The sequence below is a fragment of the Lissotriton vulgaris genome, chromosome 5, assembly GCF_964263255.1.
Source record: "Lissotriton vulgaris chromosome 5, aLisVul1.2, whole genome shotgun sequence".
In the NCBI taxonomy this organism is placed as follows: domain Eukaryota; kingdom Metazoa; phylum Chordata; class Amphibia; order Caudata; family Salamandridae; genus Lissotriton; species Lissotriton vulgaris.
The window spans coordinates 28,379,233-28,402,452 of NC_141693.1; the positions used below are offsets into that span (position 1 = coordinate 28,379,233).

Consider the following 23,220-nt stretch of genomic DNA (forward strand, 5'->3'; position numbering starts at 1 on the left):
GAAGACGTGTGCAGGGTGATAGCTCCATGCGATCACCTCCGGCTCTGACACGTACAGTACACTCGTATTTCCTTCCGTCTTCTTGGCAAAACGTTTTGTTCAGTGTGTTTAGTGTCAGATATCCCTCCGTCGTCACTCAGGGTTTTGATTACTATTTTCAGATTGTGACAATAGAAGTGTACAAGGTTGAGTTTATCACTTTCTTAGGGCGCACAGATATCAATTACTCTTCCTGGTAAAACCCATTGAGGATGTGTTAAATGTGAGATCTTTGAAGAGTTCTGATCGCCGTGTTCTGATTGTCAGGACTAGGAATGGGTGGAGTTCCAGTTCGCAGAACTCCTCGAAGTGACCCAAAAATTCCACCGTGCTTCGCTCAGTTCCGCACGCAGCGGAAGGCGTTAGGTTGTGCTGTTTATCCTGCGCTGCAAAATCAGTGCGAACGGCACCATGCGCAGCGCAAGAGGGCGCTGCTTCTTTCTGCCGCCTGAGCAGAAGTTCTACTCAAGCAGCAGCTTCCTCAACGCGAACGGAAGGTTTCTCTATGTGAGCGGTAGCGGCCATCCACGACCGCCCACTTTGGGAAATCTCACCGGGAAGTGGTCTGGTGTAAGATTCTCCTTTCTCGCTAGCGTAATATTGGCGAGCGCAGGCGTGGAAAAAACTATGTGGAGCGAAGTTTTTCATGCCCAGGTCTAGTCAGAAGATATGTACAAGGTGAGAGCTCCCTCCTCTTGATAAGCCACTTTGCTAGTCATGTTCAGATCTCCATCAGTACTGAAATTATCTATATGTTGAGATCAGCTTTCAGTAACATTCTAATAAAGACTTCAGTAAATGCACACATGCCGAGATCTCCCTCAGTCCTCCAGATGGGGCTCTTTGCTAGATGTGCAGAGTGTGGGATCTACCCAAGTCCTCGTTGGTCGCTCTGATAGTTGTCTTTCTAGTGCTCAGATCTCCTCTGTGTCCCCTCTTCAGGACCTCAGATCACCGCATCTCTGCCCACACCTTTTTGTGACTCGTTAACAGCAGGTATTGTGAGATGCACAGTCCTTGGGTGTAACAGGAGTTGACTCTTGGCTTGTTTCTCTGCATTCAGTTTTGAAGGAAGAAGCAGAGTTACCCTGGCCGTTCAACCAGTCGCGTGCCATGAACCGCTCCAGCAGTGTGGGGGCTTTGCCCAGCAGGGTCGGCTCCAAAATCCTCCAGAAGGAGCAGGAGCTCCTGAAGAACCTTCAGATCTGCTGCCCCCGCTCAGTCAACGGCCAGACGAATGGCGAGCTGGACCCCGCCGCAGGTCCACGGAGGAGAACCAGGTGAGAACTGGAAGCAAGGCCTCATCCAGACAGGAGGTGCGCTAGCAGGAACCTGCAGACAACAGCCACTTTACTCAGGCCTGATTCCAATAGCAATATGTCTCTGCCCACTCTGGGGTCCCACCCGGTTTTTGCTTTCAGAGATAATGCATATCGTCCAATTGAATTAGGGTATATGTTTGAAATTGTGGCATCTTGAGAACCAGTCTGACCAATGATCTGATAAACAGTCAGCCTGCAGAGGCAAACCCAGTAGCCCTCTGCCTCCCTGGGCATAGTTGCCACCTCCTTTCCTAGTCTAGTGTGTAGTGCAGCACAGCTACCTCTTTCTCAGACCATGACCCAGCCGGGCTGTCTTCTGCAGGAAAAGTTCGTATTTACGCATGTGCCCCTTCACCCCCCTCAGGAAGACAGAACTCAAACCATTGGCAGATGCACTTCAAGTCAAAATGCACCAGACCCATGCAGGGCCCCAAGAAGAGGAACTCCCAGCTGGCATCTCGGCGCTTGCTTTGGGAACCCGTCCTGGCTTTTTCCCTGTGAGATAACCCGTACTGGGCATCCCCAAGGTGAAAGCCAGGCATCCCGCCGCGGGGGGCCGTAGTGGAGATTAAGCAAGCTATTGCCCGGAGTTGCAGAGTGTGAACCCATGATTCAAGTAGCCACCGAAGCGAGAATTATCGAGTCCGTGGACATTTGGGCTCAAGACCCTGCCGCGTCGGGAATTGAACCCTTGTCCCGGGTCTGACCTCTGCTTCAGGGTCTGCCTCCTCTAACCAGTGAGCCATACTTCTCCACTATAATTTAAATAAAAACCACCTGACCTGACCATGATGACATAGTAGAGTCATAGACGCGCGCAGCGTGCAGCGCCCAGTCTAATGTCTCCGCCTCCACGCGCCACAGTTTTACAGTTAGTTCAGCCTTAGCTTAGGGTGGGGGCAGCTGCTGCTCATGCGCATTGGGTCTCGCGCACTAAAAATTGCGCGTGACTCTGAGGCGAGGCAAGCATCTTAGAAGCCCGAGACAGACAGGAACTCGGAAAGAGAGGCACCCAGGATAATTTAATTCCTCTGTGTTAGAACCTGGGATGTCAGGTCACCTAGGGTAGCCTGGCCTAGGGGTAAGACATGCAATTCTAGAGGCACAGTGTGAAGGTTGCAAACCACCCAGCAGTAAATACACACAATAACACTTAAAAAGGACACTACACCAATTTGTTAGGAAAATATGAGCTGTTTATAAAAATAATCTCTTTACTCCCTTGGTACTAAAATTTACAGTTCAATGTAATGCATTCTGTCAGGGAAAGAACCAGTACGTTTAAAATTGCCAAATAATGTCAAAAACACATTACTCTTAAATTATCATCACATTACATTTAGATGACTTGTAATCAGTAGCTCTACTTTCAGAGATGTTAACTTATCTCAGTATTTATCATTAATAATACATTTTAACAGATCACAACATTGACCAGATTTGACTTCAATGAGGAATTCCAGTTTAACCAGAAGATTAGTTAGCGACCAGCAATCTCTGTAAGGAACTTATGCCTTCACTTAACCAGCAGGTTCCTTTATGCTACTCCCCAACCTGTGTTGAGCAGGGATGGAAACGACCAGTGTCTAATTTGCTCCACTGTAGGCACTAGCGCCACTTCCCCCTGCAGTTCACCTCCTTACTTGTAAATACCACGTTGCTGGGTCCTTTTCTGTGCCAGTAGCAAGGGGGAATTCACCGCCGATATGGCCAAGAAATCGAGTGTGGCAAAGGCTCTCTCGAAGCTCCCCTGCTCTCTCTCCCCACTCGGGCCAGCTCCTCTGCTTGGCGCTCGAGCGGAGGGCAGGCCCGATGTCACAATACCCCCAGAGAGCCACCAGGTCCCTCAGCTCCCTCTCCCTGCTCGGCCAGCTCCTCTGCGTGGCGCGCGAGCAGAGGGAAAAGGCGGGACACTCACTCTGGCTGCAGCCGGTGCTCCTCCTCTGTGTTGATCGGCGGGGCCACTATTCCCGCAGACATGCGCGGAAGCGCTCACGCTGGTGCCTCCTCTCACTGCGCCCGCTCTCAGGAAGGACGCGCTACACACTGGCCTGCTCGGTCCTAGGCCCCTCCTGAGGGGATGACTATAACGGACTGGGCATGCGCGAAGGCGCCTTTTGGTAGTGTCTCGCCCTGACTTTCCCCTGGCAACCGGGGCGCTACACAGCAACGCGACTGAAGCGCGGAAGGCGCCCCGGGGTCCCGCTCACAAGGGAAAGCCTCGCAAGGCTTCTCAGGCTCAGTGGATCCTGCGAGGGCGCTGCCACGGAGCGCGATCGGTGCCCCAGGGGTCCCGCTCCCAGTTCAAGGTAGAGAACAAGTTCCTCACCCCACACTTTCCACCTAACAGGCGGGGAGGCTTGCCACACGCCACAGGACCAGTCAGTGATAAGGAAATCTTGAAATTGTTCAGTGGAAGTACTTCCTTTCCACACTATAGCGAGGAGGGGGGATAAAAAGGGGGGCTCCTTCAGAATAAAGCCACAGAGCTCTTCTTCAGCACTAATCCCCTATTCCTCCTTACTGGACAGACTAGGGGCCCAGGGCAGGGTTCTTCTCAGCTCCCAAGACTATTGGAATTAACCCCTTCACCTATCTGTCCAGGATCAGCAGGATGAACTAACTTGGCTAGGACAACAGGAAATGGGAGGTGGAAAAGCCTTGACAGAGGGCTACCCTTGTAGAGAAAACCACCCTTCAGGATTCTAACCCTACCAGACCTCAGCCTTCACTCTAGCTGCTCCTCACTGACAGACAAAATGGCTGCCCAGCATTCTGTCTTATATAGGCTGACCCTCAGTGGTCCAGAATGGACCAGAAGGTTCTGGAACGCCCTATACTAGTCTATGGGCAAGTTCTGGGTTTGGCAGTTAGGGCAGTTGGTAGCCACCATTTTGTGTGGTTCCAACTATTTTCCTGTCAGAACAGGCCTCTGGGCCTGAGGTGAAAATCTATGAGGGGAAAAAGAACACCTATCCCCTTGACCAACACCTAGAAAAAGTCAGTGGACAAAAATTATTAAGTGTATGAGGGGCAAAAAGGGGACAAAATAAATAATAAATTGGAGAGACTACGCAAAAAGCCAGACAGGTCTAACACTCTGTCTGTCGTGCCGCTCGCAGGTGAATCTATTTGTTTAAATTGCATGCGATCCTCCCGCTCCTCCTGGCCTGATCTGAGTTCTGAAGATGATCTGATAATGATTCATCGGTGGTGGATGCTGGGCGGCACTGTATGGGGGCGTCGCGACCAGGCCAGGAATGAATTAAAAGCAAAAGGGAGTAAAAGGGGCCTAAAGGGGCCTAAAGGGGCAAAGGGCAGCAGGGCTAGGCCCTGGCCTGGTTCCGCAGCGTAGTGGTTTTGTTCGTTGTGAGCAGGGGCGGAGCGAGGTGGTGGCTGTCCTCAGGTTCTAGTCCAGGTAGGCTCTGATTGATGACTCGAGGAGCGGCTATCCCGGACCCTGATCCTCTATGTAACTTAGCCAGCCATGAGCCAAAGCATCACTCAGGCCTTTTCCAGAACTCATTAGAGAATACATACACAGCACAACTAATTGGCTAAACGTACATTGCCTAACTAAGGGGAAACCTAACTGGTCTTCTGTCACTTTAAAAAAAATATACTATTATTATGGGCATTTTTTTCCACAATGAACTGAAAAATTCAGACACTTCCCTTTTCAAGAACTATTCAGTGAGTGCACACTTATGGCAGAGCAACTCACCCCAAAGAGCACCCAAATCTTGCAGTTGCGACGAGACCACTACAAGGATCAGTCATTCTGTACAAAAAGCAAACAAAAATGCCTCAGTCCACACACAGCATTGCTGCAAATGGGTAAGAAAATGTTTAAAATAAATAAAGTGGGTGCTCACTGTCCCATATTGCTGCGTTCTCCTCAGAAGTGCAGTCACTGACCTATCACAGTTATTACTCCCTGTCAGTGACGTGCTGCACCAAGAAAGGAAATCAATCCTCTTTAGAAGTGTTACTTTTGGTCGCACTAAAGAGTAGCAGCTCTTTGCAAAAGATTTGGTACCACAAGGGTTGAAGCGTGAAAATCAAGTATAAATGAAATAAATTATAATATGAATAAATACATTAGTAACTGTAGCTGAGAGGTACTAGAACTGCCCAAAGGACAGGAGTCCCTTTTCAGAACTACATCAGTCGGAAAGAAATCCTCAATTGAGGTAGGTGCCAAGACATTTTAGATGACAGTCAACATAGGCCACAAATCCAGCTCTTCTGACCCGATCCATCAGGAATCCTTCAACAGACATTGATACAAATGCTGATCATTGGTGGTTCAGGGCTCCCACATCCCTGGGCTCAACTAAACTATGTTTGCTTCACAAAACTCAAAAATGGAGCAGTGCAGATTTGCCTGCGACTCACACAGAAAGGCGTGCATCAGAACTCCGCTGTGCCACCACACAAGGGTGTAGCTTAGGCCTGCACAGTGCAGGGGGGGCTACCCATCACAGTGAGAGTTAAAGACCCCTCACCACATCCTGCAAGGGTTCCCCATCATCTTTTGCTACTGACACCAATCACTGCTCTGTGGCCACGCAAACACCTGGCCCCTACAATACTCAGATTTAACAAAAGTAAATAAATTAACGAGTTTGTGCAAAACCTGTGGACTTTTTGTCTCATTATTTGAGAAACATCAACCAGATTTTGTGAAAGAACCTCTAAATAAAGCCCAATGCACCTAGAAGGCGGGAGAGTTGGACATTCTGAGCATATTGGTGCAGTTATGGTGTATATTATGAGATTATTTTAAAGCCATGGAGCGTTGGGTCCATCAGAACAAACAGCAGAACCTGCAGAGGGCACTGTGGTCTTAGCTCTGGAATGTGCCCTCTGCTCCCTCAAATGGGTCTATGCCAGTACTGCACTGAGCTCAAAGTGCTTAGGCTAGTTTTGAACATACAAAGAGTTTTTGGCTTTGGACTACAGAACTAAGGCAGAGTCTTCTGCCCAAGAAGACTTCCTCCAGATGCCATACTGTGATGAAAGTAAGTCTACTTAACTGCATTCTGTAATACTGGGTTTGTTCTGACTCCCTGTATTGATGCTGGATGTCAGCCAAGTCTGTGCATTCTTTTTTATACTTTCTTCAACCCATAGAAAGTCTGCGTCTCTAGGTTAAGTAAGACTTCCAATAATCTGTACATTCCATCTTATTCACCTTTGTATATTCTACATTTTGTGTCATTCTCTATCCTATGATAATTTGTGTAATCTAAATTCAGCCAGTCTCTCTATATACAGCATATGTCACCCATATCTGTATATTCCAGATTATCTAAATATGTATATTCTAGATTCCACAGCGACATTTTCTAAATTATTTGATCATCTAAACAGGCTTGATTCTGCAGAAGTATTTTCCTGATTTCTTGACAGTCTATTCTATTTTTTGAGACACAATGTGTGTATTGTGACAGTGTGTATTGTCTAGATTTACCCTAGTAGAATATGGAATAAAAGAGCATAATCTCCACACCTAAAAAAAAGGGCTTGTTCACAAGGCATCCCACTGCCCTTTGTGCTCAGATGGCTTACAATTAAACCCGGAAGATGCTTTAACACTCCCGGCCTCGACTCTACCATGTCACTGAAAAGGGCGCGCCACTCACCGTCGGCTGTGGGTGCTCCCCCTGCCATCCAGCATCCCCTTCTTCCCGTTCCACTGGCTGATAACTAAGACCATTAGTTTTATGCAACTTGTCAAGCAAAAAGGAAAAGAGAGCTAACTTTAATGACACTGCAATTAATCACCCCAATAGACAGACAGCTAAAAGAAAAGATACTGACTTCATTAAGTATGTCTGTAAGTAAGTTGCTTGGGTCACCTTGTGTATCATATATGTCTGCTAATATATTGGCATTTTCCTCACAGAAGATAAAACCTGATATGAGCGATGAGGCTGGATAGGGAAGATTTTCTTTAAAGAGCCCCCACTCCCTCTGTGCCTTGTATACCTGCTGTCCCAGGTGGAGTGGGCTCTGGGCTCAGGGACCCGTTACATATGCAGAGTGATCGGAACAGACAAGTCCTACACATACTTTATTCACCACTCTCACTCAGCTCAAGAATGGCCTGGATTCTATTGAGAAACGATTTTAATAGACGGGCTGTCTTCTCTTCTTCGCGCATTGCTCTGCTCGTCAGATCCTTGTTCAAAGACAGACCGTCATACTTTCATGTCTGTCGTCTTTCATGTCTACTGTAAATCATTGTGGCCTCCCATTTATCTGGAAGCTGAGCAGCCAGGTATCCTGGTGCTCCAAAAGGTAATCATTTACTATGCTTTAAAAGTTAATACAATCTAATATGTATTGAAAAATGTGTTGAAAAATGCTTTCCAAATTTTCTTGGGTGGAAAAGTTCAATCCCCGAAACTCCCCCTAGTAGTGGTTGCTCACTGCGCTTGCTCGCTACACACCATGTGGGGGGGCTGGTCTCACTTTTACTTTGTTCTCTCTGATTCACTACTTGTGTCTATTTTTGGTGCTCTCTGAAAGAATGTCTATGGGTACATATGACTGGGTGGGTAACCTGGTGCTCTTTAAGGTCATCATCTACTATTTACTGTGCTTTGAAAGTTGATACAATTGAATATGTAACTAAAAATGTGCTGTAAAATTCACAATTTTAGTCTGTCGTTTTCCAAAGTTTTCTTGGGGGAGAAGCCTCCCAAACCCCCCTAGTAGCGGTTGGGCTCCCTCGCTGTGCTCGCTCACTATGTGCCGGACGGGGACTGGTCTGCCAAAATTTGCCAGGGCTGCTTTCAGTTCCCAGTCCGGCCCTGCCCGGTGCTCTGGTGTCCTCCAGCAGACACAAGACATACTCAATATGGTTTTAGATCCCAACACACTACTGAGTCAGCCCTCATCATGGCCACGGAAGAGATTCGCAGAGTGATGGATTTGGGGGGGCGTCCTCATCCTGCTTGACCTATCAGCTGCGTTCGACACAGTGAACCATGAGGTATTGACGCAGAGGTGTTGTGTGGCGGTTTAGCTTCCGATTGAATTTTCCAGATTCATGCCCTTATATAGGTACAATTCACGTTGTCCTTATATAGGCATAGAAATCAAGCCCTTATTTAGGCATAGCCCATGCTACCCAAATGCAGGCATGGTTGTTCCATCCGTTCACCAAATGTCACAACAAATTCTTGGAAAACCAGCTTAAGCTGTTAGGGACTTCACCTTGCTTGAATATTGATCTCTCCAAGAACTCAGTTAGTTTTACAATAAACAACTATTCTAAAGGGGGTCATTCATGACGTTAATTTGCCCGACTTTACGTCAAACATGGCATTCCTAAACACCTTCAAGGTATAAATATACCTTCACTAGCTATAGCAAACTACGGTGGTTCGGAGCAGATCAACAGCGTACTTGCCCGACACAGCTCGCTACAGCAAGTGCCGAAGAAAGCCGACTCTCCATTTGACGCACTTATCAGGAATCTGCCCTCCTCTGCCGAGAAATCAAGCTCCAGTGTTTCTGACTCCCCTTGCGGGGTGTTGGGAAATCGAGCTCCGAGACTGAGATACCAGACCTCCTTCATTCTAAGGTATGGAGCTGATTAGAACCTAAAGAAACCTTTGGTAGATTCTTGGCAAAAACTAAACCTATGCAAAAGACAATGCTTACTTCTTTCCACGTACTAGACTTAGGTTAGGTACATTGGGGTAGGCGTATTGTAGAAGCACCAATTGAGTATTTTAGCCTGTTTATTTATGTATGTATTTTTATATGGCTTAGAAACCATACAAGGCTCTTACAGTATTATTTTATAATACTATTCTCGCTGTACGCATTATACTTTTCACTCTCCCTAACGATTGTAGCAGTTCACTTCTCTTGCATGAGAAAGAAGACTGTTCAATAAACCCTTTTATTGAAAATGCCCGTCTCTCTATTTCTCTGCAACTCTGTAGAAACAAAGCATGTACGATTGACTGAGTGAAATACTTATCTATTGTTTCCACGACTTTGAGAGATATTTTCGTATTCTTGGGAAACAAAGTTGTCATGTTTATGCGGTTGTCAGAAACTAATCCCTTCTTGTGAATTCTAGAAAGTTTCAAGTGACCTCTGAGGTAGCTGGCTCACACAATTATATGTAGTATATTCGATAGAGACCTAGTTGACCTAAGTCCCACGTCAAATCTATAGGATATATTATTCCAATGCACAGAGCCTATTGGGAATATAGGAACTACACTACATGGAGCCCAACGTCTTGCTTTTCTCAGAGACCCCTTTTTCCATAATACTCCAATAGACATCTGGAGTGGGTAAAGGAATAATATTCACCATAGCTGAGTAGGACTAAAATCCTATATATTAATTTTTGGTTTGTTCAATGTTGAAGGATACAGTGTTCCAAAATATTTTGCACCTTATCTTTGTTTCCTTGAAACTTGCTCTGCAAACTTTCAGTCAGCAAAATGTCCCTCAATAATATTACCGAGGCAGGTGGAGCTACAGGCGACAACGCCGTACAAGCTTAAAACTTTACAGGTCTCCAAGAGATCGACGAGGGTGCTATAAGCATTCAGGAAAATGAAAGAAAAGCCATCACCATAAAACGTATACGAAATGGCCTATCAGCAAGAGGTGGTAGGGTAGTATTTGTGACAGAGGCACATGAATATCACCAGACAGAGGTATTATATTTATGGATAATCTTCCCTGAAGCAAATCTAGCAACTAAAATGTTTCACTTCTACAAAGAAGATGATTCACCAGAGGAATACATTCTTTTTGAGGATATTGATATTCCACTAACTTACTAAGAGCATGCGCTCTGGTTTAAAGGCACCCTAAAACATATAAATCACATTACCAGGCTCGGTCCACTAGTAAGACCAGGAGTAACATGGCTGGTATTAGCCAGCTATACACCACATCCTGAAATTAATATAATTTCAGATGCGGAACTATTAGTTCAACTCAAAGAGCTAATTAAAATCTATAGACAATTGGTCCAATATGTCATGCGGACATTGACAGTCCAACCGGTAATTAGAATTCTACAACACGCCCCTTCTCAGGGGAACATAAATAAAATAACACCACAGACTCTACATTCAGTCGTTGGTAAATTACCCTCAAAACGGGAACAAATTCCATTCTGGATAGCTAAAAAAAATACTCAAATCAAGGCAGTATTTACTGATACTACCCCTCATGAGAAACACAGAATTCTAACAATCTTTTTACCAATGGGGTCGCACCACATCTGGAGGACTGCGACACTTGGTGTACAGTCTGTGCTGCAATCTACACTAAAACACATGGGGGCCCATTAGGATGGCGGGCGGATTGCCCCCGGCAGGCTGGCGGTAGCCACCGCCAGCCTGGCGGGGGCAATCCACCCGTCATCCGCACCTAAATTTCCACCCGCCCTATTAGGATGGTGGGGGGATCGCGGCGGACGGTAAGACCGTCCGCCGCTTTTCCGCCCCAGTCGCCTTGCGGCCGGGATGGAAAAGATTTAATATGGTGGAGGTGTCTATTAGACACCGCCAGCCATATTAGCATGGCCCAAAACAGAGCCTGCTTTAAATTTAGATATGAAATTACTGAAAGGTCTCAACAATAATATTAGCTAATATTAAAGGAGAAGCCCCACAAGTGGCGATCCGCCAAAAGCTAAGGGAATTTGGTGTAACTGAGCAAACTCAAGAACTAGCCAGAATAATTGAAAAATCCTATGAAGAACTAGGAAGAGACAGCTTGGGTGGGAAACCAGTGAAACCCCAACTGACTGGAAGTCCTGAAAAGGTCTTTACCAAAAACACTCCTACTCCTATTAAAAAGAAGTGGGAAAATAGCAAACAAACTTCTAAAGATAAGCGTTTTCATTCCAGGGGTAAGTCTCCTCAAAAGTAGCCCTCTGAAAGGAGTTATAACCTCAGGAACAGGGATAATTTGAGAAAACCTGATAGATACCAAGATACTGATACACGTTCCTCTCGTACCTTTCAGACTTCGTCACAGAAATCCGAAATAAGAGGATGGTCAGAACATAAGGAAGAACGTGTGAAGTCCAAAGACGATCAACACGTTCCAAAGAGCAAGAAAACTCAATTCACAAAAAAAAAGACATAACGAGGATCTTGAGGACACAACTCAAGAACGGAGAATGGGCTCAGACAATGTTGGACAGCGCAGCAGAAGTCATCATAGCTCGCAAGAACTTGAAGGATCATCTGGAGACAGTGGACTTAATGAATACATTCAAGTTTAAACTGCAGAAACCAGGGTTAGTAATCCACATAAGTTATATGAAGTAACACTCCGGATGGAGGGAGATATAACAAGAAAAATAAGACCACTCTTTTGGGAGCGACTCTCTCAGGGTAATGACATTCTTCTCGCTGAACAAGACTGGCCACCAGAATTTGTAAGGGAGTGCCCACATGGCAAAGCCATCATTATGCCAGCCTTCTCCAATCACATTCCAATTCATTTAAAATATACATATGCCAGGAAATGGGCAGAAATGGGCAGTAGCCCAGGCTCCAGCAATATACAAAAATCATGTAGGATGAGATGAGGATTCTTCTCACCATAAAATCAAATTGAAAACTCGACCAACTGCACAAAGACAGTATCCAGTTTAGCAAGAAGCTAAAAAACAGGTCAGGGAGATCTTAGATCAACTTGAATATTAAGGGGTTATTGAAATATGCACCTCGTCCATGAACAATCTTATGTTTCCTGTCTCCAAACCAGGCAATACATATCGTCTAGTTTTGGATTACAGACACTTAAACTCTTGTTGCAAATGTTTTGCAGTACAAAATGCACACAGAACAGCATTAATGAATAACATTATGCGTAAAAAATACAAAACCACTATCAAAACATTGCACCAGAAAGTAGGTATTTGACCGCTTTCTCCATTATGGGGACACAGCATCACTTCTGTCGTCAACCTCAGGGATTCAAGAATAGTCCTGGGTAATTTTCAGCTAGAGTAACAGAGTTACTACAATCGTATGATGATAAAGCAATATCATGTGTAGATGACATCTATCTGGCAGACGATGAGTTGGACAAGCACTTGAACAGAGTGAACACAATTATATTGGGATGCGCCTCTGAAGGGTATAAATAAAACTTATAGAAATCAAGAATTGCCCACCTCAACGTCCTTTTTTCTGGGATATGAGTTATCAAGTGAAGGCATAAGCCTGGCAGCCAACTTTTTAGAAAAGTGTGCGCTGCTCCAACCTCCAAAAACGCTGAAAAACTTACAATCGATTCTAGGTTTCCTACATTTCGAAAGAACATACATTCTGATTTACGCAGAAAGGGTTAAACCTCTCTACGAATTAATCAAACCTGATTTTAAAATAAATAATTGGACACAAAAACACACTGAAATTTTATGTTCAGTCCAAACAGACATTTTAGCATTTAAACATCTACAAACACGTGTAAACGTACGCAACTTAGCGATCCGTATCATTCCAGGACGATGTGGATTCACGTACTTAACCTTTAACAAAGGAGAAAAAGTACCAATAGCTTACAAATCCCACTCGTACACACAAGCAGAAATGAAATTCACTTCTACAGAAAAAAATTCTGACAGTGGTTCAAACTGCAGTAGCAAAAGAGAGAGCCCTCGCACAGGGTAAAAGCATTATGGTCATTAAGCCTGTGCCTGCCTTAGAGGCAGTGGCTAAAGCGAGCATTCCGAATGCCAAAGCATTACATCCAAGATGGATACAATGGGTTAATTCTCTTGCTGCAACAGACGTTGAATACTTTTTCGATCCATATTTGAAAACACAAGAATTTCTACAATATGAACAAGAATGTCCTCTGCCTGCTGAAATTCTGCCTCTAGAGAAATATGAATGTATAATTTATACTGATGGATCAGCACAGCCCGCTACGGGGGGTAAACAAGCTTACAGTGCTGCATTCGCGATCGTTAAAGGTTGTTGGCAAGATGGAAAATTCGGACCGATGGTCACTAAAACTCAATCTCTAGGAGATTGTACAGCTCAGCGAGATGAACTGCAAGCATTTAAGATGGCGCTTGAAAATACTGATCGCGAATTCCACACACTTATAGTGTGCGATTCGTATTACTGTGTTCAATCTTGCAATGAATACTTGCAGAACTGGATTCAAACGGCTTCAAAGATGCAAAAGGTGGCACAATCAAGCATAAATTGCTTTGGGAACAGGTAGCTCAGTTACCACAAGAACTACAAAACACTCAAGTGATACATACACTGAATCATCAACGTGATGGCCTTCACGTTGCAGGGAATTTATTGGCTGATGAAGCCGAGAAGGCAGCTGTGCAAACGGCTTTCGTAGCTGCAATCACTTGTTCAAAAACGAAAATAGGCGGCGAAATAATGCAAGCTGTCAATGCTTCAAGCAAAGACAATGGTAAAACATTACCAACAGGCTTTCCACTCGTATATAACTGATGCAAATAATGTTCTGTTTGCTCGAATCCCTGGACTGGGGGATAGAGTAATTCCGAACATGGAACATAGATTAGGACCAATCTTAGCAGCACATGAAGGGCTTGCCTCTGCACGTGCAGGTGTTTCCGCCACAGTATCATTAATAAAACAGAGATACTGGTGGCCGCGCATGAGGAAACAGACCAGAAACTATGTTTTGGAATGTGAAATCTGCCAAAAGATGAAAGTCTCTACAGTGAAACGTCCTGCGCAGACGTCCCTGTTAATCCCAGATAAACCATTAGCTTGTGTTTACCTAGACCACTGCGGTCCCTTAGAAAGGGATGGTAACTATAAATATATCATGGTCGCAGTGGATTCGTGTACAATAATAATTTGGATGTGGCCTCAGCGCTCTGCTGACACTCCATCTATTATAAAAGATTTGTGAGTCTTTATAGGCACGTACGCAGTCGGCACGCTACATTCTGACCAGGGTCCTGCGTTAAGATCTCGATCTTACAAGGAGGCCATGGCCAATCTGGGTGTTGCATTGCGGTACTCCAGTGCATTCCATCCTGAGGGAAATTCGGTAGTGGAGAGAAAAAAACGGGACATAAAGCAATCTATAACAGCTAGGATATTAGGTTCGGGTGATGGGTGGGTCCAACGTAGTCTTAATAATCTGCCAAGAAGTTCTCTAGGGGGAATCACTCCATATGAAGTCCTTTTTGGGACCAGAATGATAATTTCGGCCCTCGATTGTCAGACATCAGTGGTAGAACAAAAACCCCTTGATATCAAAGATCGTTTGGCTGTTTTGCAGGACCTAAATGAAATAAGGAAAAGACAAAGTAAGATACCTCCTGAAGACAACAACCACTGAGGAGAAACCGACCATACCAGTAAGGCCTGTCTGGATTCCAAAGATTGGGGATCTAGTCAGAGAAAAGATCGTGGACAAGAAGGAATTTGGGCCTTCTTACAGACAACCAGTACCTGTCCTAGCCATCCACGGATCAAGAACAATTTTACTGCTGGAAAGAAGGAGAACAGGTTTGTGTCCATTGAACTGGTGAAACCACATTATGTGGCCGATCATAAGCAGTAGGCCAAGTGGACTCCAAAGATGTAGCAGATGCCCCAATCTGGCTACTATCCAAGAAGTTCAAACTGAGAGACTTTTGAAGAATCTGCAGTGCGACATAAAGGACTAAGCAACAAAGCTATGGAACTAGTACCTCTTGAAACCCAAATAACAGTTTGTCAAGAATAGCCTGTCTACAATGAAATAGCATCTGACTATACAAATGTAACAAGTGAACAAATGGTTCCCGTGATTTCTACGAATCCTGATGTAATCCCTACAATTGACAGAACTGCCTCTGGCTATTTCATTAACTTTGATACGTTTTCCGAGGATCCCTGTGAACCTGAAACAACACCAGTAAAAATTACTTTTAAAGAACAAGCAACAGACCTTTTTCAACACCTGGAAAAGACCTATCTGGTTTCACCATGGATTGAACTTTGGATTGTGTTGGGTGTGTTTTTTCTTCTACTTTGATTGACTCTGGTGATAACTTTGGGAATGCTGATAAATGGAAGATATGTTAAAAAGGACACAGCAAGTAAGAACATCAATTTACTCCTCAAGCCACACAAATCATCTCATTGTGAACAAAGAGACTTGTCATCAGTGAACATCACAGCCGTTCCTATACCTGGGGGTATAGCTTGGGACAGAACTGATCATGACAGTTTTGGTCCGGTCAGAGCTGTTGAAGATTCCACATCAGTTCAAGATGTCCTTGATTTACTTTGTTTCATCTAGTACCTTTTCTGATGATTGAGACTTCGAGACTTAATTATATGATATCAGACTTAGAAATGTCTGCAAAATTTACGAGTCATGAGTATTTAGAAGGTTCGTCAGATTATGAGCAAATATATTGTTAAAATCACTATGGTCATAATTTCTTGCATAAATCTGCAAATCCTAGAAATGTTTTAACTTATAACCAATGGGAACATTGTCCTACGCAACCAAAGGATATCTCAAAAAGATTTTATGGCCAATTTCCATACTTTTGGTTTTAATACTTCTAATCCAGAATCGTTTTACTTTAAGAATGTTAATAAGACAGGAAAGAAAAGTATGTTGACGAACACCAAGCACATTTATTCTGCTGCCTTTTATGCTCAGCTGTCTACATTAGTTTTTGACTTTTGGAAAGACAACATTGAGATGAAAACTGTCTGGGTCCAAAAGATTGGCAAGTACAGGGGATAGAAGCTTCGTTTAGATCGTGCATCATCCCAGAACAAACAATGTTTTTGAATGACACTGTCCAACAGACATCTTGTCTTGGGTTAGCCGAGATAAAAGATTTAAACAATCCATCAATACCTACACCTACACCTGTTAGTGGTAACACTTCAGAGGGGGAGGTCGACGTACATACTATTTTGTATCACGACAGAACAGATCACGATTGGAAAAAATGGTTAATCTGGCCCACAGACACAAACACTTGTCAAGATAGGTTCCTGAATAAAACACGGGGGTTCACATTCACTAGGCCAGATCCAAGATATGTTCAGAGACAGCATCCAGGAATAGTAACATCATACAGTGGAGGGAAGCTATGCCTTGAATGGCTACATGGATCTACACTTAAGGATGTAAAACAACACTTATCTTTACTTGATGGCTCTGATCTTAGCGAATTCTTGCTAGGTCCAAGAACACCGCGTCATAAACATTTTATATACGCCGGTATCTATGCCATGTATAATGAAGCATGGAAGATTACGCAAGCAGAGACTGCAGAAGGAATACGAGAAATTGATCGTATTAACTTAGAGAAATCTCTCTCTGAAGTTGCAGTGGGTTAAGGACTCTGTCGTCCAGGATATATTCTTTGGACTGCATAGTATCCTCTGCCATAGACATCATGGAACAGGACTTGGTCATGTTGCAACATGGTCAGTAGCAATTACGTTCTATAATGCTATTAGGCTGGAGGTTACAAAATCTATGTTCGGGCTATGTGCCTTGGCGTTTATTCAATACTATGTCACTGTTTTCAGAATTCAATCTCACTGATAAACAGATGAAACTGGTACAGAGGGGAGCAGACAATACGGTGCTCAACATTGAAAAACTGGAAAGATTGCCATTAACTGTCGCTGAAAAGCCAGCAACAGAATGGATTAAACATGGAACAATCACTCTGCCTGTTACAATTTTACATTTTCAGTATTGCTTAAAACATATACTAACAGGCATATATGAAAGGCTGGGTAAAGAATACACCAAGACATTCTGGGAATTACCATACACACACAGATGTTGGAGTGGGGGAAAAAAGTGTTTCTTAGTGGTAATAATTGTGAAAACGCACTAAGCGGTTCTCTCCTTTGCCAGGGTATTAATGTACACGGGGCCTGCGATGTTTCCTCTAACAACTTATCCTACCACCTGAAAGGTTCACCAGCTGCGGTGATTGATCCAATTTTTTGACAACTTTCAAATGGAAGTTACCTCATGTTGAATGATTACAGCTGCTGTGGCATGTTGCCAGGTTTAACCTATCTAGTAACTGTGTCAGCCAGGGTCACTTGCTGTATGCAAGTACTCTTCCTAAAACCAAGACAGACCAGGAGTTGCCACTTTGGCCTTCACTGACGATCTCTCCTATACGAATTGATACTTTAAGCAGAATGAAAGCCATTCTTTTACAAACAACTGTGCCACTGACCTTGGCCAAAGAGACGTATGATCTGCAAGTCGCAAGGACTTCTGCAGAGATACATCCCCTCTTAACTACAAATTGCCCTATACATTTCTCAGAAATGTAAGGTCGTATCCTAAACATGTCTGATATGAGTGGTATCGTACATATATTTCAGACATTTTTTTCTGGACTGTTAGCACCTTTTGAAGCAGTCCTAGGAATATTTCCAAACTTCATGCACTCTGTGTTTGTCGGACTGCCTCTCATTTTGGGACTCGCTGCAAAGATTCTATTTTTACTCCTACTGCTTTGATATGGCAAGCCAATCCACAAGCGACACCCAGATCACCGTAGAGGCAACTCTACTGGCGATGAAGTGTCGTGAGCGCATCGTCCAAATTTTGGAACTAACTCGATGGAGAGAATTGAATACCACATTGTTTATGTCATTCAGACCAATTTGCCAAGATTGCATCTTACCTGTTCTGTGCTGCTTGCTATGCGGAGAAGAATGCGTGCTAGACATCTGTCTGACGCTCCTATGAGTCATGTCAATGGATGTTGCTACTTTGCTTGGACCAGTGACGGCTCATGTACTGTGTTGTCCCCAGTGGATACCAATTCTGATGACGGCATTCATTGAGATCTCACAGATGCAAAATGCTGACTGTGAGGTACGAGATGCGACAGGCTCACAGGTACCATCTGATTCGAACATTGCTAATGCGACCAATGCTGACGGCGATGCTTCAGATCTATGTACGATTGATCTTCTTCACAAGATAATCCAACTTTCACCTACAATGGTAGATGCATTTTTTACAGACTTAGAATATTTGATGTTTTCTCCAACCAATAACACTGACCTTTGAAATTAGCACACAGTGTTCTGAGAGACTCTGAATTCGACCTTCATTTTTTCAAAACGAAGTTCTAACTTTGGAACTCTTTTTTTCTATGATTATTATTTTGTTTTTTTCCAAATTTGTATTTTTCATTTTTTGGCACAAAGTAATCTGCTTAAGTAGAACTATTCAGAGAGAACTAGAATTCTTTGAAAAACTCCAGAGACAATATTTGACCTTGCCCTCATACCAACAGTTATATGTATTATGACATGGAATGGTTTTGGCTTTTTCTTCTGTATTTACAAGTCATTCCATAAAATGTATTTTCATGATTCATTCGGAAAGCATTTTCAAATGTTAAACTATATGCTTTGAATGAGACATTGCTTTCAAGGCGTACAGCACAAATGCTATTTTTGTGTACAACCAGTATCAAAGCATTTTAAATGTATTTTGGGGTGGGTTTTAACACATCATACTTAGATATGTGTAACATGTTTATAACTTAGTAGAAGTTGTACATAAGAAAGTGGAGTGGGTGTTGTGTGGCATTTTAGGTTCTGATTGAATTTTCCCGATTCATGCCCTTATATAGGTACAATTCACGTTGCCCTTACATAGGCATACAAATCAAGCCCTTATTTAGGCATAGCCCATGCTCAAATACAGGCATAGAGAGAAGAGGGGGTGAGCCAACCCAATAAACCCTTGTGAGCTTGTGCAGATTTTATCAGAATATAGTTTGTGGCGCCAGCAAGGGAATTTATTTTTCAAGATGTTTTTCAGATTAAGATTTGTGTTGTAAATACTAACAAAATCGAATCGATTGAATCAATACCTGTTTCAGTTTAAATCAGATTGTAATTTTCTGACAATCAATATAGCAACAAGACTAGTCAAATGATATAGTCAAAGTAGAGATGAGAAACAACACAGAATAATCTTTTTTGGGAAAAATATTTCTTATTTATATCATTATTTGATTTATAGGGTACATATCAACAGTTCACATTGATTACAATGTATTACAAATGAACAAGTAATTTCATAATTATTCCTATATTTCATCAGAAAAAAGTCCAATTCTGGATAAAACAGAAGGTGACATTTAGCTTTCTTAAATTAAAAAATCACCTATACAAATGTTCACAAACAAAGAAATAAACTAGATAGTCGACGTTTTGGTCTTCAAACGTGTTAATCCATAAGACCTTCTCCAGGACAACACAGTGTGCATATAGCAGTGACCCCTAAAAACATAATGCAACATATTACATTTATGTCAATAGAAATTTTCAGTATCTAGAAAATTACAGATTATCCGTCTGTTAGAGAACATCCTTCCATCTCTAAAGCATACTGTTCTCACATCAGTTTTATTAAAATCAAATTGTTCAAGTAAAGGTTATTCTGCTGTATTTATCATAAATCATATCCATAGAGAGTTGAAATTATTCAAACATAACTCATACAAAGTGTCTTGATTAATTTATAACAGCTTACTTTGCAGTATGGTCAAATCGTGACCTTGGATATTTTGAAAGCATTCAAATGACTCTCTTAGATATTCATGGTGTTAATCTAAAAACAGGAAGAAGTCTGTCAAATTACTAGAATATTACTCTAAAGATTCTAGAAGAGCATCTGCTGCTACGTTATTGGAAAAGTTTACCTGATTTTGATCATTAACAGGACTACATTTCAAAATTTTCCTTCTTTTGTTGAGCGGTCAGTCGTCCTCCTTTCATTAGTGCACTTAATGCTTCAAATCTAGGCATAAATTGAATATAGCATTCTAGGTGTTATCAGAGCAGTTCAATTTTCTCATGAACATCTTTTATACTTGTAAGCTTTCATATAAAGATTACAATATAGTGCCATCGTTTTATTTTATGGTCCTGTTTGTCATTTACAAATACATAAAGGTATGCTTGCATTCAGACATAACATATCTATTTCTCATTCGTCAAGAGTCTTACACAAAATGAGTACGGTTCTGATGACTCAGTCTCTATCAATGTGGTGCTCTAAGAACCACATGGAATGTCAATTTGTAACGGTGATTCACTTTTAAAGTTGAAGAATCTTATTGCATACCTGTATATCTTTTAGAAGCAGGGTAATTGAAGGGTTTCCCAAACGAGAACATTTTTAAGCTTGTTATGGTCGGATATTGCTGTGTATTCTTCACAAATCATATACAGCAAGCATTCGCACATTAATACTCTTTAAAAATATTTTAAATAAGGTGTCACTCGAATGTATTTATCGTCAGGGGAGCTTAAACTATGGACTCTCGCTGTATTGTAGAGCTCTGATATTTGTTGTTACTTAAAACGCAGCAAGCGTTCTGTTTTAGTTTTCGCATTTCGGATGTTAGAATTACATGCCATAACACCCCGATCTGTTGTGGCATCACATATTCAGGTTTAGTTTGTTACGAGTATTCTAACGTTTATCATTGTTTAATCGTCGCGTGGTACTGTAAATATAGTCACTTTTAAGATTCGTTATCTTTAAATCAACGTTATACTTAGATTATCAGGTCACATAAAATCGTTCAATCTCACAAAAATTCCACATCTAATCTCAACTTACTTGTCAACACAGTCGTTTGGCGTGGTATACAGGAGCCTCTGAGTCACGTGGGTGCCAGCATAAACGTGACTTGCATCCGGTGTTGGTTTTAGAATACGTGACCCGGAAGTAAAGACTGATTCTTATTAGGCACGGTTTGGATGTTTGACGGCCATCTTTGATTGTTTCAATCGTCAAGTATATTAATGACATCAAAGATTCTGTTGAATTCGGACGTCGCAAAACTAGTCAAATACTCCATGTTCTTTTTACGATATTGTCTGTACTAACATGGTAGTCTCTTTGCATTTTATTCTAAAAGTATAGATGTCACATTGAGCCGAGTGAATATTGTCGGCCATCTTACACTATCTAAGTTGATCATGATTTCGATGTTATCGGACCAATATGGTAAATACTTTTTACAAAGACAAAGTCTAAATTTTAACACAAAACCGTCCAACTAAACAAAGGATGTTCCTTATTCAATTGTTTTCACACATCCACATCGGGGATTGTTACAAGTGTGTCAGGTGCACCTCCTTTGCAATTGTCATGTCCAAGTCAAATTTCTTTTTTATACTTTCTTCAACCCATAGAAAGTCTGCTTCTCTAGGTTAAGTAAGACTTCCAATAATCTGTACATTCCATCTTATTCACCTTTGTATATTCTACATTTTGTGTCATTCTCTATCCTATGATAATTTGTGTAATCTAAATTCAGCCAGTCTCTCTATATACAGCATATGTCACCCATATCTGTATATTCCAGATTATCTAAATATGTATATTCTAGATTCCACAGCGACATTTTCTAAATTATTTGATCATCTAAACAGGCTTGATTCTGCAGAAGTATTTTCCTGATTTCTTGACAGTCTATTCTATTTTTTGAGACACAATGTGTGTATTGTGACAGTGTGTATTGTCTAGATTTACCCTAGTAGAATATGGAATAAAAGAGCATAATCTCCACACCTAAAAAAAAGGGCTTGTTCACAAGGCATCCCACTGCCCTTTGTGCTCAGATGGCTTACAATTAAACCCGGAAGATGCTTTAACACTCCCGGCCTCGACTCTACCATGTCACTGAAAAGGGCGCGCCACTCACCGTCGGCTGTGGGTGCTCCCCCTGCCATCCAGCATCCCCTTCTTCCCGTTCCACTGGCTGATAACTAAGACCATTAGTTTTATGCAACTTGTCAAGCAAAAAGGAAAAGAGAGCTAACTTTAATGACACTGCAATTAATCACCCCAATAGACAGACAGCTAAAAGAAAAGATACTGACTTCATTAAGTATGTCTGTAAGTAAGTTGCTTGGGTCACCTTGTGTATCATATATGTCTGCTAATATATTGGCATTTTCCTCACAGAAGATAAAACCTGATATGAGCGATGAGGCTGGATAGGGAAGATTTTCTTTAAAGAGCCCCCACTCCCTCTGTGCCTTGTATACCTGCTGTCCCAGGTGGAGTGGGCTCTGGGCTCAGGGACCCGTTACATATGCAGAGTGATCAGAACAGACAAGTCCTACACATACTTTATTCACCACTCTCACTCAGCTCAAGAATGGCCTGGATTCTATTGAGAAACGATTTTAATAGACAGGCTGTCTTCTCTTCTTCGCACATTGCTCTGCTCGTCAGATCCTTGTTCAAAGACAGACCGTCATACTTTCATGTCTGTCGTCTTTCATGTCTACTGTAAATCATTGTGGCCTCCCATTTATCTGGAAGCTGAGCAGCCAGGTATCCTGGTGCTCCAAAAGGTAATCATTTACTATGCTTTAAAAGTTAATACAATCTAATATGTATTGAAAAATGTGTTGAAAAATGCTTTCCAAATTTTCTTGGGTGGAAAAGTTCAATCCCCGAAACTCCCCCTAGTAGTGGTTGCTCACTGCGCTTGCTCGCTACACACCATGTGGGGGGGCTGGTCTCACTTTTACTTTGTTCTCTCTGATTCACTACTTGTGTCTATTTTTGGTGCTCTCTGAAAGAATGTCTATGGGTACATATGACTGGGTGGGTAACCTGGTGCTCTTTAAGGTCATCATCTACTATTTACTGTGCTTTGAAAGTTGATACAATTGAATATGTAACTAAAAATGTGCTGTAAAATTCACAATTTTAGTCTGTCGTTTTCCAAAGTTTTCTTGGGGGAGAAGCCTCCCAAACCCCCCTAGTAGCGGTTGGGCTCCCTCGCTGTGCTCGCTCACTATGT

At 42.5% G+C, this 23,220-nt stretch overlaps 1 protein-coding gene across 1 annotated transcript in view; it reads left to right on the plus strand.

Moving 5' to 3' along the window:
- LOC147710043 (alpha-tubulin N-acetyltransferase 1-like) overlaps positions 1-23,220 on the plus strand; it is a 55,756-nt gene that overhangs the window by 10,547 nt on the left and 21,989 nt on the right. Inside the window, exon 4 of the mRNA XM_086919311.1 lies at positions 1,103-1,319. Within this exon, the coding sequence (XP_086775437.1) occupies positions 1,103-1,319 (217 nt within the window). The remainder of the gene's footprint in view (positions 1-1,102; positions 1,320-23,220) is intronic.